Raw genomic sequence first — 13,888 nt, forward strand, 5'->3', positions numbered from 1 at the left:
ATCGATGACGATGGTGACAAGGTGTTTGCAACTGGCCCCCATTAATCAAATACGAAGTAGGCCAGGCTACTTGTCCTGGTTGTTCACCGTACTCTCTGTCCTTTTAAGAGAACACTAGCTTCTTACAAGAGTTCTGCCCCACTATCTAATTATTGCAGGGGGAGGATGCCGCCAACTCCGTTCACGAGCACGAATCAACGGTGTAATAGCTGCAAAGGCACGTCATCGGGGATCGAGAATACGGGGCAAGGCTGGCTGGCCTTGTATACTATATATGATTAGATGGAGAATAGAGTACCTAGAGCCTTTGTGACCTGAGGTAGTCCGCGCACACGGAGTACTCGGGGACTGGGCACAGCCTCCGATATCGTCGGAACGAGATGTGATTCATGCCTCCCCAATGCGGTTAGACCGGGCGTGGCCTCCCGCGCCCCGCACGGACCAGACTATCCGGATTAGGCATGGCGCTGTCATTGGAAGGGCGCGCCGCCAACGTGACCGACTCCATTCCTCGCCTTTTGCTCTCCAGCGAACGAACCAGAGGCCTCTCTGGGTTCCATGGTTGAATTCCACCGGGGGCAGAGAGGGACAATGCATGGGCAATCGCTGATCCTGCCGTTTGGACCGAAATTTCGACCCGCTCGCTCATCGTCTGTTCGGACTTGCGAGACCTTCTTTCGGAGGGGGACGAATGCTGGCTCCACGACCCTGGTGGAAGCTACTAGTCCATGCGCCGTTCCGGCATGCTTTTGATACCCCAGACGAAAAAACATGCCCTTCTTAGAGCTGACATGCCCATCCATCCGTCCCTCCTTCACCTCCCCCCCTCTGCTTTGTAAATAATCCTCTCTGTTATTCTTTCCCTGCTCCGATCGCTTATTGATGCTGTTTTGACTACGGCGATTTCTCTATTTGCCTGGGCGGAACGAAATCGTCCGTCAAACGACTCGTATCCGAACTAGATCGGAGTACCCACGCTCCAATGGAGTACTTCGACTTCGATGAGGCGTCGTTCGGTTCCCATTTGAGGGATGACGATGTGGCTTCCGACAACATCGAGCTCGACGAGAATGACGCTGTTGCAAACTTCGACTCCCTTGCCCAAGAGCAAGACCTGGAATTTCCAAATGACCCTCAAGAGCAGACCCAGAACGTCGCCAAACCACCGGCGCAAGATGCGCCCGACGCAGCTGCTCTAGATGGAATATACCCAATGTCTCCCGCGAAGGACCCCTGCGATTTCTGCAGAAACATGGGTCTGGATTGCTTTGTTGCGAAGAGGGGCGTCATGATGCAGAATGGCTGTACTTGTTGCATTTCCCTCTATCGAAAGTGCAGCTTCACTCATGCCAAGGCGCCCGGCAAGTTCCTGGACACATTAGACCCAATCAACGAGAACATCGATATCCCAACCGGTGGATTAACTGGCAAAAAAGCGCTCAAGTCGTTGTCAGGCATTGGTTTCCCGGAGGACACCGACGCTCGGGCAAGGAAGAGTACTTCTCGGCTTTCACGTGAAGCGGTGCGAGTTCTGAAGACATGGCTCCAAGACCACAAAGACCATCCCTACCCCAATGATCAAGAGAAGGATGAATTGAAACTACGCACAGGGCTGAAGCGCTCCCAAATCTGCAATTGGCTTGCGAATGCAAGGCGACGTGGAAAGGTTCGACCGTCGCCGCGCAGCAGTTCTCCCGTCCCCGGCGCCGTGGATATCCCTGGACAATCACCTGTGGATCTCACACTCATGACACCTCTGGAGCGTTGGAAACACTCCCCTCCTGAAAACGAACCTGCCACCAAAACCGATATTCTGCGTGCCTTGGTTAATACATCGCTGGATTCTGTCCGGCACCGATCGTCCCAGCCAGGTCACGTGCCTTACCCTTCTCGGATGACTGGGTCTAGCAATGACTCAAGCCATGCCAATTCTAATATGTTTCATACCCCATCCATCAGCAGCTTAGAAACAAGTCGTTCTGCAAGCCGTTCGTCCTTATCCGACCTATCTTTTGCGTCGGCCTTTTCCCATCACTCCTCCCTCGGGTCTTTTGGCTCGATGGATCGAAAAGAGCGACGTCGACGTCGCAAGCCCTCTGCGTCTGTGAATACTCTCAATCAACAGAAAACCCGAAGCGCTCGAATCTTTCAATGTACCTTTTGTGCCGAGTCCTTCCAAACCAAGTATGACTGGCAGCGACATGAAAAGTCGCTTCACTTAGCTCTGGAGAAATGGACTTGCTCACCCTTCGGAGGCGTGTCATTCATAGATGGAGCGAATCGTTGCGTCTTTTGTATGGAAGCGAACCCAGACAATGACCATCTAGAGTCGCACAACTATAGTTCATGCCAGGAGAAAACCCCGACGGAGCGGACCTTCTACCGGAAGGACCACCTCAATCAGCATCTGAGGTTAATGCATAACGTGAAATTCCACTCCTCCATGGACAGTTGGCGAAGTAATACCTGCGAGATCAGATCTCGGTGCGGTTTCTGTGGAACAGTCCTAACTAGCTGGAAAGGTCGCACTGATCATCTGGCCGCGCATTTCAAGAATGGTGCCGACATGACACAGTGGCAGGGTGACTGGGGTTTCGACCCGCTCGTGCAGAATTTGGTCGAAAACGCCATGCCACCGTATCTCATTGGCCAAGAAAGACACACCTTAGACCCTTATACGGCTTCACATATCCAAGGACGCTCGGCACAGGATCTTAATGTACCGGATGATGCCAATTGCTTTCAACGACTTCAACGCGAACTCACTGTTTACATCCATAATCAAAAGGCAGTGGGTGTCATCCCAACAGATCTGATGTTGCAAGACGAAGCACGTCGTATTGTTTATGCCAATGATGATCGTTGGAACCAGACATGTGCTGATAATCCCGTATGGCTCAGCGTTCTCAAGCGAGACACTGGAATCGAGGTTGTCCCCGGCTCAGATCACATTCAATTTGCAAATCTGGGCATGCGCCCCCCCTTCGCGGCTCAGGGCGGTCTCAGTCGTGCTCCCATAGAGACCAACTTAACGGCGAGGACCTTGCGTTACCAACGGCCTTTTAGTCCGGCCAATCCTGGATCTGGCTTCCAGAGCCCAGCATTACCAGGGACTGGCCAATCTTCTGTCGCCGCAAGTGTCCCGGGAAGCTCGGCCGGCAGCTATGTCGGCAGTGCCGGGATGATGCTCCCTCCCACTCAATCTGGATTATCCACCGATTGGGGGAGCAGCTTCTCTGCCGGACCTTCATCCTTTTCGACCCCTTTAAGTGGGTCTGCTGACCCGTTCATACAAATGGGATTTGATCCCGAGTTCCTTCAACGATTGAATCAAAACTATGATGAACTTGATCTGGAAGATCTGCAAGGGTTGAACTATCCCGCGACTGAAGCAGATGGGGGTGAACTTGAACCGGGAGGAGGACTGGGAACCATGGCATCTGCTAATCTTGCGTCTGCGCCAATTCCCATTCCCAGTCCCCCGAAGCAACCGGATGCTTTGATGAGCGACGCTGCTCCCCTTGAGGAAGCCGGAATTCCCCAGGGACTTCATTTTCCTGGTAGGACTGGAGTCTGACGAGGCAGTTGAACTGAAATCTTTCGGAATAGAGGAAACACGGGGTGGGTACTAATGAGGATTTCGATGGGGAAAAAAGTCACATTCAGTCTGAGCATGTCATGAGAGGGATTTTGCGATCGAATGACCCTTTGACTGCTTTTATACCTCGCGGCGTAAAATTGTACTTAGTCATTTGCAATCCAATTCCAAACAATCGTGATCGTCCGAAGGGCGTGCAAACCGGACCGTTGATAGGCCGAGCAGTCCAGATAAGGAAGGGACCACGTGGGGCTCCTCATGCGCTGACATGTGATGCTCGGCCGTTTTCTGTCTGTTGCGCTTTCGACTTTTCGTTCTTTTTTTTCCCTTCTCGCCCCTGCGGTCATTTGCTGCATCCTCTACCTGTTGTCTGCACCAGCACCGTTCCTTATCTTCAATTGGTCATGACAGCAAAGGTCACTGAATTACTATTGTATCATGGCTGATTGTCCATGAACGTTCGTTAAGCTTGCTACTTCTGACTGCCGACTCCGATCTAGCAGCCTACTGCGTCAGCAAGACGCATTACCACCGTGTTCTAACGGAACCCCTCATCTGCTCTCCCTTATCACCCATAACGATAGACAGAATGGAGAAACGCAAGAACTGGGGCGATATCAATGTTCACCTGCCCGGACTGACACTTCTTCTACCTGTTATCTCGGCATCTATCAAGCAGCACATACCCCGTCTGTATCACTTGACCGACCAGTCGGCGGAATCAAATGATTATTCTCACGAATTGAATACGGAAGTTGTTTCAAAGGAAATCGAGACCCGGCCACTTTCGTCGTCTTCATCCGAGTCAGACCTCGAATCCGTTTTCTCTGACACTCCGCGTCCCACGACTTCGAGTAGTACCTGTACCGGTCAAGAGCCAGACTTGTTTGCTGAGTGCATGATGGACAATAATGATGCTTTTATTTCGGAGGAGATTGTCGATAGGGGCATCGCGCACCCTGCTAAATCGAAGTACGAGGCGATCTCGGGGTTACGGTGGAACCGAGTAGTTCCAGGTATGTCGCACTATACTAGGACTTATGATATTTCACAAATGAGTCTGTCAAAAGAAACTGTATAATTGCTAATACCGCTGCGTAGCGCTTGGCTTCCTCCAGAATGCATGTTACGAAGCCCAACAACCAACCTGTGACGGTCGCCTGGTGCGGTCCATGTATATCAATGCCCTGGGCTATCTTCTCGACGCTATCCCCAAAGACATTACCTCAGAGGAGTCTGCCAAGATCAGACTTAACCTTCCCGTCAAGATCAGAGCGTCCATGCCGGCTACTGCGGACCTTGCTCCTTGTGCAACATGTGGATCAAATCAACGAACGAACACAAGGCAAATTCACAGGTCATATCTTCATCGATTATTGGCCGCCAGTATCCTTCAGCTTTTCATAATTCTACATTTCTTAATGCCCTATATCAAAATCATGATCCGAAAGATATACCAGTTCGAACGGTCCCACCATATTACGGAGAGAACCATTGCCGCAACCGCCAGTGCTGCAGACAGTTTAACCAAAAACGGATTGCACCTGGGGTTTGATATATTAAGCATGCGAGATGGACAAGCAGGTATAACGGTGTCGAATCTGTTGACCTGGTGGGTAGAAGGCATTGCCGGTGGGATTTGCGAAGGCGTTGGAGAAGGCATGACGATTCTTGGGGTCATTCGACCGAATCAGGAATTGGAACGGACACCGGTCCAGTTGTGAGCGACGACAGACTGAATCATTGCTTGAGAATTATCATTGGCAACTCCGAATTGATTTACTAAGCATAGAGCGTGGGTGTGTTGGTTTATCATGGCGTATGGTTAGAATAAGGGTTTAATGAATGAGATGACTATTACTGGTATTCCAAGCCATTCCATCGTACTGCAGCTTAGTGTGGTACCGATATTTCCGCAATTTTGCCAGCCCCAAAGCTTGAAAAGAATAAGCCCATCTCCTGAACCAGCGCCTTTCATCCGTGGTTGTCATCTCGATGTCTCTCATCGGCAGTTATGTACATAGTTGTATATGCATGGCTGAGTCATGTGGTCGGAGATAACGGAGTTGAGCGGGCCCGAAAGGGACTAGCTCGGCTTGGTCTGGCTGGACTCGCCGTTCTCTCGACCGCGCGACGTTGGGACTCGACACATCACAGGGACTACTCGCGGTCCATTGTCCCCTCGCACCATGTCAACGTCGCGGCTACCCCGGATTGCTGCACTTCGCAAGCATCAGCTTTATTTGGAATTGTAAGCTCGGTGCCCGGTCTCCCATTTTTCACCAGGAAGTTTTGCTGATTGCCCCGAGTACAGCTCAAGTCTAAAGCATGCCGCCCCTCCTGGCACATATGTGAGCATCGCTCCGAATGACCCGACTCTGTGGATCGGCGTCATTTTTGTACGCTCTGGTATGCTTACTTCGTTTTGTTTGAGAGAGTACGAAACAATTGAAGTCGAAACAAAGCTGATCGCCGTTCGGCCTTTCTCCAGGTCCCTATGCCAGCGCTGTCCTCCGCTTCCAGATTCGTTTCCCTTCGTCATATCCCGACCTACCGCCTCTGGTCACCTTCGCGACCGATGTGTTTCATCCACTCATTGTCCCTCTCACCACTTATACATTTAGTACAAATGCGTCCAGCGAAGACCCCGTGAGCGCGACGGACGAAGAGCGATTACCCCCAGGCGGGTTCAGCCTCCGTCACGGATTCCCACACTGGTTCGGGCGGGACAAGCGCAATGGTACTGGTTCAAATGCCTCAACAAGTGCAAGTAGCGTGCGTGGCGCAAATGTTGAAGGCGAAGCAACGGATGCAGCCAGCAAGGATGGCTCTATTGATAAAGAGGTAGAACCCTCATCACCTAAACCACAACCCGAAGGCGAAGATGACGGGACTGCGGATCAGAAAAACGATGCTGCGTTTGTGCCTCAACGAGAAGACAAGGTTCAATCTGTTCCGGTGTCAATCCTATTGGACTACATTCGCTCTACGTTTGATGACGAGACCGTTCTCGACTCTTTGCCATTGGAGGCTGCTGGTAACCCGAGTGCCTGGCATGCATGGAAAGCCCATAGAAAGGACAGCGTCAATTCCAGCTTAGGATATAATGCCAAACGGGGGAGCCCACAGACACGACTCCCTGGAGACTGGCATTGGGACGGAATTTGGGCGAAGCGGGTTCAACACGAGGTTGAAGCTAGTCATTCGGAATCAACACTGTTTGGCAATACTGCCCGAGGAACTGATGAAATGGTATGCTTTGCACCTCAACTTTTAACCAACGCAAAATCTAATCCTGAACTTGCAGCAGATACGGTTTTCCCGATTAGACGATGCCACATTGGCATCGGTTAAGAATATGATCGTTCCAGCAGTGGAGGAGGCGCATGAGTAACCCGGATCTTTTGTTTATTATTATACCCAATACCGCTGGTCAGTCGATTCAAGACCACATTCAATGGTCATTATCTTCAATTCAATTTCGTCAGTGCTATAATTTGGATGGCCGTTGGTTGTTCCTTCCCCCGAAATCGATGCCCATCATCAGCGCGGCGACTACAAAACCGCATGGCAAGATCGACGGCCCAACATTATTTTCACTGTCCCATCCAAGGGCTAAAACGTTATCTTTACCAATTCTTACATGTCTGACTACCCTCAAGGCCGTCTATTGTCAAGCCAATATGTCTAAAACTGTGTATAATAAGTACAAGACTTCGATCATTGTGCTTGCGCTGGTCCTTGTTCCAATTCTCGTTATTGGGTGCGCCTTTGCTGCAGCCCTGGCTTGCTCGGAATTCTGGAGTTCCGACCGTCCTGCTGGCTGCACCTCCTGGGTCAAATCGTGTGTGAGACGCCGCAGAAGACGTCCTGATTCTTATTCCCCATCTTCTGTTACCAGTGGCCCCTCTGAAGTTTCCTCTGTATGCCAGGACCCTGTCCAGAGCACGGAGACTGTTTGAAGGAAATATTTGCCGGCTATGCCTCGCGAATAAGTCCTGCGAGTGACTTCTTCGAGTTGCTGTTATGCGCCAGAAAACCGACAATCCCGACCAAGTAAGTCGGCAGGAACATTGGCTCGGTGGTCGAATTTGCTCGCTGAACCTCGAAAACAGGATAGGCGACGGAACACTCACTTCTATCCGAATTCAAATTATTTTACGAGAATACTCCCAGAGCTCAACGCATCGCGAGATCCCCGTTGTCGGGAATTGACGGCGGTTACTGACCCTATGGGAGATGGTGGTTTACATATTGGATTTTGGAGTGCAAGAGATCGAGGATTGCTTACCATAAGATCGTTGCTTCGACTTGCATTGTCTGATGTTAATTTACTCTTCAATCGCCATGGTGAAACTTTTGAGAACGGCCTTGATGGCATACAGCCCAAAATGACACTGAAAACGACAGACAAAGGCAGTGCTGATTGGGTCCCCACAAGGAAAACTCGCTATGTATGGGTCTGTATGCTCGAATACCCATCGGAGGGCCCCAATTGATACCGTGACAGGGTACAAGAATTGTATGGCAAGAAACCTAAATTCCGGAAAGATTCCGACAGAACACAGGCCAGAAAATCAGCAGATCGGCGGCGAATTTGCTGCCCTACAAGCTCAATGAACCTCAATGCTACATGAGAACGGATCGAGCCTCCAACACTGAGGCAGACTCAAACATTTGCCGGAAACTACACCGTGAGGCTAATTTAGGTACCAGTCGCTGATCCTCGTTTTCAAATACCTTGAATTAGCCTGTTTACCATACCTAAAGCGACAACTGTTTATAGCATCCTGTACACTCAACCGACATGATACTTTGTAAGTAGAAAGATATGCTAGTCATCAGTATCCCTTATCGGTCTCTGTCTGTCCCCAATACAAATCGAACATCTCTTTCACAGAGAGCACCTTGATATGTGGGAATTGATGATTCAAACTTCCAGCCCGTTGAACATGGCTACTCCCATCAGTTGTAAAAAGCTCGAAGATTGACATGAACCATTGGAAAGGCTTTTTGGGGAAATGCTCGTACAGGGCCTGATGACCAGGCAACTCGGTTATCTCAAATCTCTTCAGCTTCTCAACGTCATCGTAGTAGACATCGAATTTTGACCCTATTCCCGGTGAGCAATTGACTAGCACATGACGTTGATTACTGGCTCCTCTTACCTCGACAAGCTTCTGCTAGAGCTACAAATTGGTTCCAGGTCAGCTCATCTCCTACCACACGGCTTTCCTCCTCCCACTTTTCCAGATCCAAAGCCGCAACTATAAACCGCGCCAGGTCATACGTGTAGGTAAACGTGACGGGGGAGTTGCCATCTCCAGGAATGGCAGCGACTTTGTTGGCCACATCAATGACGAAGACATTGGGTTTGAGGTTCGACTTCATGGTCGACGGTCCGAAATAGTCGAGGAAGATCCCATTGTTGAAAAGGGTCCATTCAAGACCGGACTCTCGGAGTTCGTCAAGAGCCAGGAAGTGGTCTTTGAGTGGAGGCAGGACCTCCACTGCGCTGTGAAAAAGTGAGATTCATGTTCTTGCGGGATATAGGTAGTGGGTCGAGGGCTAGGGAAGGCTCACGCAGCAGGATAGGGAATGGCATAGCCGCTTGGGATGAACCGCTTGGTTGTCTTCGATCTGTCCGCCGCTTGGATGAGGTTTCGTTGGGACACGGCGAGCGAATCGCCCTCGACGGCGAAGGCGGATATCACCGTGTGGATATTGTGTTTCTCGAGACGGGATGCGACCTCCTCGATGCTGTTGTAGTCGACTGCTATTGTATTGTCTGGCGAGGTGGATGACTGCTTGGGGCTTGTTAGCTGGCTGTTGAGAGATGGAACGGGATGTAGGAGGTTTAGGTACTTGTCGGGAAAGAATGAAGGCCTGGTGGGGAGATGCCTGCATCACTTCTACAATGGTCTTGCCCACACCACCTGTTCCTCCGGCGATTGCAACGTTGACCATATTGGATGGGAAGAGGAAGAAGAGAGAGATCAAGTACTATTGCTAGACAAGGAAGAGGGATTCCGTGAGTGAAGGAATTGAGAGGAAAAAAGCACAATGGGCGCAGTAGGACATATTTATATTTCAGAAAAGCCTCAATCAGTGACAAGCCAAAGTATTCAACGCAATCGGCGGCAACAATCCAGACCCCGTCGTAGACAGAACTTCAAATTAGGGCATGAGGCGCCCCACCGGCATACGATAATTTCCTTTTCGGGCCTTAGCGGAGGTCCACCCCGTGATCTGCACCGTCTCTTCTCGTCTCCCTTTCGATCTCCTCCTTCTCCAATCTATTGATCCATTCATCGATCCGTCCTATCAGAATGCCCCTCCAGGTCAACGGCCTAGGGAGATTCCGTCTGTCCTCCGCCCCGAGGAGACAAACAACCTCCGAAGGCCGGGCCAAAGAGTCCCGACGACGACGGCCACACGCCAAATCCCGCACAGGCTGTCATTCATGCAAGGCCAGTCGAGTGAAGTGTGACGAGACTCGTCCGAATTGCCAGCGGTGCTCGGATCGTCGGAAGCCCTGCGTTTATGACTACAGCGTTCCAGTGGGCTCGACGCAGTCTGACCTCGGTAACTACAGCGTCTCGCCGAGTGTCTCGAGCTCGTTGGTTGAATGTGCCTATGATCAAGCCAGCTACCATGGGTATTATGAGCGAATGTATCATGGTGGCGGAATGACGCCCGATGCATATCTATTGCAGAATTTTGTCCATTGCGTGGATACCTCGTTTGCCTCGGAAGCGGGGAGGGTGATAGCCAAGCGCTTTCTCTTGCCGGGCTGTGCGGCTACTCCGATGCTTATGCATGCTCTGCTTGCGTTGTCCGCGCGGAATATTCAGTATCTTCAGCCGATGGGTCGGTTCCACGAGGTGGCGTTTAGGTACCATGCCCAGGAAGCATCTGGGCTGCTGAACAGAGTGATCCAGGAGGGGGTGGATGCTCATAATATTGATTTGGTCTATGCTACTTGCTTGGTTATCACCATGATTGCATTTACATCGCGTGAGGATGCGATGCTCCAATCGTGGGTGTTCAAAGAAGACGAGACGTCTGTTTCTGAGTCTTCCATCTGGTATATGATACAAGAGGGCATGGGGCATCTATCCCATGTTCTGAAGCAGCACTTTAGCCAGACATTTTGGCGGTTGAAATATGACTTTGGCGATGTGAAATCTCACATGCTTTTTTGTGCAACTACGGGAACGAGTATATCAGAGCGCAAGTCTCGGAAGCCCTCGATCCTTGCCGATGTGTGTCAAGTTACGGCGCTGAGTACTCCGGAGAACAACGTCTATTATTTTCCTCTCGAGCTCTTGTCGCATTTGTTCGAGTTGACGAGAAACGGTGACAATGATTTGGACAGCATTTTGGCATTTGGTCCCCGGGTTTCGCACGCGTTTCGCATGCTCATTCAGCAGAAGGATGAGCCCGCGTTGCTGTTGTTCATGTTGTGGCTGCGGTTGCTGTGTCGGGAAGGGTGTTGGTGGGTGACTGCGCGGGCGAGAAGTGAGTATGCTGCAGTGTCGTGGTTCCTCAGTCAGAGTGAAGACGCGAGAATAAGGATGATTACTCGAGATCCTGACTTGATCTTGCGGGGTTTGGATGACGATGACGCGGACGACGACTTTGATCCTCGGAGTATATGTCGATGACTGGCGAAGTAAATTTCAAGTCTCGGCGCAATGCTTTGTCTCATCGTCTACGAAGTTTCTCAACAATGGCGCATTGTCTTCCCCATCTCCCTTGCTCCACAGAGGCTCGCCATCATCGTCAAACTCGGCCCACTGGAAGAAGTCGCACGTTTTCTTCCCAGGTGCAAATCCGGCATAACACATCCACATATACCTGCCCTTTGTCTCACGCCTGCGCTGAGCGCATCGCAGGATTGCATGCTGGCCGCAGTGACATCGAGGCGTGTTCCGTGGATGCAAGGAGTCGCGATACCACCGATAGGTGATGTTAATACGACGATTTCCCGATAATGCGTGCGGTGAGATGGTCTGTGCCGGTGTTATAGCGTGTTTCCATTCCTCTTGCATTTCAGCATGCATGACCAAAAGAGAATTATGCGGCAGATGAATCGAAATTTGACCTTGCGCATCTGCTCGAGCATCCGCAGCTTTCTGGGATCGTTTTGAGTCGGAAAGCGGTTCCAACCCCGGTATGGGAGTGTCTTGTTCTTCATCATCTTCGTGATCATGAGGCACAATCCTTCGGACCCGGAATTCTCGTTCAACACCCAGACTGAGACTCCCGATTATAGCCCGTGGGCCGAGATAGGTTAGTTCGTCTGAGTGGTACCCAACACTCTCCGCCGGTCCGTCATAGCAATTCACAAATGCTGCATTAGGCTGCCATTCTTTGGGAGATTGATATTTGAGCTTCCGACTATCCGGATAAAAATCCTGGATCCGGTCCCGAACTGCTTGATTCACGGCACGTTGCACTTTGGCGGAGACTACGCGCATGTGAGGAGTAATCTGCCGCACATTGGAGCGATATGTGCCGCCATATGTATACTCAGATGTATGTTGTTTGTACTCTTCAGGTGTAGACACATACACACTGGCCGAATGAGGACTTTCCACCGTTCGCTCGAACAGCTGAAACTTGTACCTGGAGAAATGCTTCGATTCATCTAGGAGTTCCAAAAGTAGAGCATTTGCCTGTTCGGCCGGCAGGAAATTGTGAATCAGCGTACATGGAGTTTGAGCAGCAATATCCTCCGGGGCGAAGAGATGCAGGGTTTGCCCTTTCTTGGTTCGAGGTGCTTTTGGCGCGGACGGTCCTTTCCCAGGCGACAGAACATGTGATGTTAGAGACGTTTGAATCGCCGTTCCTCCGAGAACAGCCCGTTTCTTAGGAGGATTGGACACAAACTGCGCAGCTATAGTAGACGAAGCCGACTCGACCGAGCCTCCACAGGAGACCAACACATCGATAAGGGCTTCCTGGGTGATTTCTGGAAAGAGCGACATAAGCTGTGCTAATTTCACGTCTGTCGAGTCTTCCTCGGAAACGGCTGTATCTCCGAGATTTGAAGGCGACGATGGTCGGGTCGGGGGACTGGGTCGCGGCCTTTTCCTTGACACATAACGATCCATCGAAAGGGCACTTTGCTCCGACCTGAAGCTATGGATGGGGTAATGAAGAGTTGAAGATCCCACGCGATGGTGGAGTGGCTTTGTCATGCACCAGCACGTGATTGCTCTGGAAGTGACCAATCAGGAGACCGGATGCATACTTTCTCCTACGACTTCACCACCTGGTGGGTGGATAGGTACCTACCTGTGTTACAGGACTGCCTAGGTAGGATATAAAAGGGACTTTTGTGTACATGAGGGCATCGTACGAGAATATTTCCATGGATGCATCCAAGAATACAGTGAAGGAGAGGTCGGGGTAAGCTTCAAATAACCGAAACACAATTCCATGAAAACATTCCCCTAGGCTTTATACTTAGGCATAACGGCCCAGCACGGCCAAGAAAGACGCGTATATTCAATTCCTAAGGCTTAACTGGAACATTTGATTGTATGCATGCAGTCACAAAACCTCAATCCTCAATTTCGCCGACAACAATATCGTCGCTTAGTTTCTTGATCTTCTCAATCGCTTCGGCGCTCAGCGGTCTGATAGATTCCAATATTTAGTCACGGTAGACGATGACTCAAGGTGTTGATTTTATATGCACTTACGGGGGGTAGCAAGTGGGAGGGAGGGCTCGATTGCAGATCCAGTTGTCTGTTTTGGTGTCCTCTGTAATAATCCTTGGAAACAAGTCAGTAGAGCCTAAACACTTTTGGTGACTTCAGCACTCACTTTCTGACTTCTTCATCGTGAGTCTCCCACGCTTCGATGGTCTTGTAGGTATAGTATATGCGCTTTTGAGAACTAGGATGAGCTTTCGCCTCAAGATCATTGAACCGTTCAAACTTCCTGGCACCCTACCTTGGACATTTTGAGATAAGGTCGTGATGTACGGCCGTTGTTTGATACTGGTTGGCTTTTTAGGAGTGGTTCTGGAACAGGATGAAAAGAATTATCTGATTAATCAAGTTGAGGCTTGAACGGCCGTCCTATTTATACTTTCAAGTCTGGTGGAGCGCACGCTGACTATCCCTGATGACTGAGCTTTCGATGGCCCCACCGATACAATTGATCGACAATGGCAAACAACGCAGGGTCAAGGATATCGGCAGGCAGGAGAAGACTCGTCTCGTCGTTGACTGTATTCTTCATGTCCTATGATCTCATTTGCAAGCCATTCAGCTG

At 50.6% G+C, this 13,888-nt stretch overlaps 7 protein-coding genes across 7 annotated transcripts; 4 read left to right on the forward strand and 3 right to left on the reverse strand.

Annotated features, from left to right (window-relative positions):
• The first annotated feature begins 527 nt into the window (after positions 1-527).
• Positions 528-3,771, forward strand: P170DRAFT_509580 (putative homeobox and C2H2 transcription factor). Its single transcript, XM_024854690.1, has one exon. The coding sequence runs from the start codon at positions 983-985 to the stop codon at positions 3,575-3,577; it is 2,595 nt and encodes an 864-aa protein (XP_024704215.1). The 5' UTR covers positions 528-982; the 3' UTR covers positions 3,578-3,771.
• Positions 3,772-3,912: 141 nt separating this feature from the next.
• Positions 3,913-5,468, forward strand: P170DRAFT_464496 (uncharacterized protein). Its single transcript, XM_024852252.1, has 2 exons — positions 3,913-4,614; positions 4,700-5,468. Exons 1-2 carry the CDS (start codon positions 4,188-4,190, stop codon positions 5,320-5,322), a joined length of 1,050 nt encoding a protein of 349 aa, XP_024704216.1. The 5' UTR covers positions 3,913-4,187; the 3' UTR covers positions 5,323-5,468.
• Positions 5,469-5,787: 319 nt separating this feature from the next.
• P170DRAFT_475247 (putative ubiquitin-conjugating enzyme) lies at positions 5,788-6,992 on the forward strand (the record flags this gene model as incomplete). Its single annotated transcript, XM_024853239.1, has 4 exons — positions 5,788-5,849; positions 5,913-6,007; positions 6,090-6,850; positions 6,906-6,992. 4 exons carry the CDS (start codon positions 5,788-5,790, stop codon positions 6,990-6,992), a joined length of 1,005 nt encoding a protein of 334 aa, XP_024704217.1.
• A 1,212-nt stretch (positions 6,993-8,204) lies between these two features.
• On the reverse strand, positions 8,205-9,565 carry P170DRAFT_494480 (NAD(P)-binding protein; the record flags this gene model as incomplete). Its single annotated transcript, XM_024854073.1, has 4 exons — positions 8,205-8,711; positions 8,767-9,113; positions 9,182-9,420; positions 9,464-9,565. The coding sequence occupies 4 exons, from the start codon at positions 9,563-9,565 to the stop codon at positions 8,440-8,442; spliced, it is 960 nt and encodes a 319-aa protein (XP_024704218.1). The 3' UTR covers positions 8,205-8,439.
• Positions 9,566-9,927: 362 nt separating this feature from the next.
• Positions 9,928-11,173, forward strand: P170DRAFT_509583 (Zn(II)2Cys6 transcription factor domain-containing protein; the record flags this gene model as incomplete). The annotated part of the gene is made up of 2 exons (XM_024854691.1): positions 9,928-11,092; positions 11,151-11,173. The coding sequence occupies 2 exons, from the start codon at positions 9,928-9,930 to the stop codon at positions 11,171-11,173; spliced, it is 1,188 nt and encodes a 395-aa protein (XP_024704219.1).
• Positions 11,174-11,280: 107 nt separating this feature from the next.
• On the reverse strand, positions 11,281-12,591 carry P170DRAFT_357790 (putative CUE domain protein; the record flags this gene model as incomplete). Its single annotated transcript, XM_024844244.1, has 1 exon — positions 11,281-12,591. The coding sequence occupies one exon, from the start codon at positions 12,589-12,591 to the stop codon at positions 11,281-11,283; it is 1,311 nt and encodes a 436-aa protein (XP_024704220.1).
• A 578-nt stretch (positions 12,592-13,169) lies between these two features.
• Positions 13,170-13,635, reverse strand: P170DRAFT_509585 (uncharacterized protein; the record flags this gene model as incomplete). Its single annotated transcript, XM_024854692.1, has 4 exons — positions 13,565-13,635; positions 13,436-13,497; positions 13,312-13,383; positions 13,170-13,245 (listed from the first exon to the last, which is right to left on the reverse strand). The coding sequence occupies exons 1-4, from the start codon at positions 13,571-13,573 to the stop codon at positions 13,170-13,172; spliced, it is 219 nt and encodes a 72-aa protein (XP_024704221.1). The 5' UTR covers positions 13,574-13,635.
• Positions 13,636-13,888: the final 253 nt, after the last annotated feature.

The sequence above is a fragment of the Aspergillus steynii genome (genome assembly GCF_002849105.1).
Source record: "Aspergillus steynii IBT 23096 chromosome Unknown P170scaffold_4, whole genome shotgun sequence".
NCBI lineage: Eukaryota > Fungi > Ascomycota > Eurotiomycetes > Eurotiales > Aspergillaceae > Aspergillus > Aspergillus steynii.

Excerpts from the sequence above, each read along its gene's own strand:
- P170DRAFT_509580 (XM_024854690.1), top strand. The coding sequence starts at position 983 with ATGGAGTACTTCGACTTCGATGAGGCGTCGTTCGGTTCCCATTTGAGG.
- P170DRAFT_464496 (XM_024852252.1), top strand. The coding sequence starts at position 4,188 with ATGGAGAAACGCAAGAACTGGGGCGATATCAATGTTCACCTGCCCGGA. Across the intron at positions 4,615-4,699 it reads GTGGAACCGAGTAGTTCCAG|CGCTTGGCTTCCTCCAGAAT; the intron begins GTATGTCGCACT and ends ACCGCTGCGTAG.